The sequence below is a fragment of the Echinops telfairi genome, unplaced genomic scaffold, assembly GCF_000313985.2.
Source record: "Echinops telfairi isolate 266 unplaced genomic scaffold, ASM31398v2 ScPeMD7_655;HRSCAF=1070, whole genome shotgun sequence".
In the NCBI taxonomy this organism is placed as follows: Eukaryota; Metazoa; Chordata; class Mammalia; order Afrosoricida; family Tenrecidae; genus Echinops; species Echinops telfairi.
Genome location: NW_022104553.1, coordinates 4627063 through 4628273, shown reverse-complemented (window position 1 = coordinate 4628273; position 1211 = coordinate 4627063). Strand labels below are relative to the sequence as shown.

At 46.2% G+C, this 1211-nt stretch overlaps 1 protein-coding gene across 1 annotated transcript; it reads right to left on the bottom strand.

Moving 5' to 3' along the window:
* Positions 1-254: 254 nt before the first annotated feature.
* Positions 255-668, bottom strand: LOC115870371 (golgin subfamily A member 7-like). Its single transcript, XM_045292267.1, is given in 1 exon segment — positions 255-668. A coding segment is annotated over 1 exon segment (414 nt).
* Between the last annotated feature and the right edge of the window lie 543 nt (positions 669-1211).

The following is a 1211-nucleotide window of genomic DNA, read 5'->3' as shown; positions in this document are numbered from 1 at the left end:
CATTGTGTTTTCTCAGAAACCAACCAAAAGATTACAGAGTCCTGCATCGTTTGGAGACACAAAGTGGATGCTGAGAGACTAGAGGCCACTCAAGGAGCAGAAGTTTTCAAAGTTAGTCCTTGGAGTAAATGGCACCGTGGCTCTGGCAGCAGATACAAGGAACGATGCTGTGGAGAGGAGGTAAAGGACACCCTGCGGTCGGCCAGTAGATACAGAAGGGCCTCAGCTGCAGGTAGGATCTTTACTTCTGAGATTTATCTTCCACTGCTCGTACTTCTGTCTGCACTGGTGGCAATTTCAATAACTGGAAGTCCTCTCTCAGTGGGGTCTGTCAGAAGGAGACCTTGGGGAACATGTATCTTCTCATTCTGCTCTGCAATGTATTTAGAGACTTTCTTCAGAACCTTCTCATAATGGGTTTCCATGCACAAAAAGACAGTGTCTGCTGTTAAACACGCGAAACAGCCTTCAAGGTATGATTGGCCCCTAAGCTTCTCTGCTTCTGCATAAAGCTTATTTAGAGTTTGAACTGTTTCTTCAAATTGTTGTCTATCAATCCGTTTCTCTAGCTCGGCGGGGAACTGGGTCTGGAACTGGCAGCATGTGCCCATGCTGTAGTTTCACTGGCTGAAGAACTACATGGACACTGGCACCTGCCGAGGCCTCATGGGGAGGGCAGGATGGGCCACACTGCCTCCACTGTCCTCCGGCCATTGTCTTGCTGCTTCCCCATCACATACGTCATGCCACAAAAAGCCTCTCTCCCCAACCCCTCCAGTAAGCCCACATTTTGTTCTGTTGTATGTAAGCTCCGTGTGCGTGGCAGCCAACACAAGGGTAGCTATATCTGTCTGTCTAGTTACTTTATAAAATCAAAACATTTTACCACATTGGCTTGTATTAGAGCTTAAATTTGTAAGCACTCAGTTTGTGGGAACCTTAACTTCATTTTGAGTCTTGACATAAGTCCTTTTGTACTATTATACCAACAATGTGATGAATGCTTAGACAAGTCTGGAGCAACCAAAGGGAGGGGCAGTTTTTCCCTCAGGCTTGCACAGAAAACTTGGGAACTTGTAGTATTAAATTAAAAACTAATTGATGCTGTGGGAGGATGAGGAGCCCAGCCCCCACCCGCTGCTACTCCTACGAGTTCAGTCATACTACTTCTGGGTTCAGTAATGCACAATTGTACGGTTGAGATATATAAG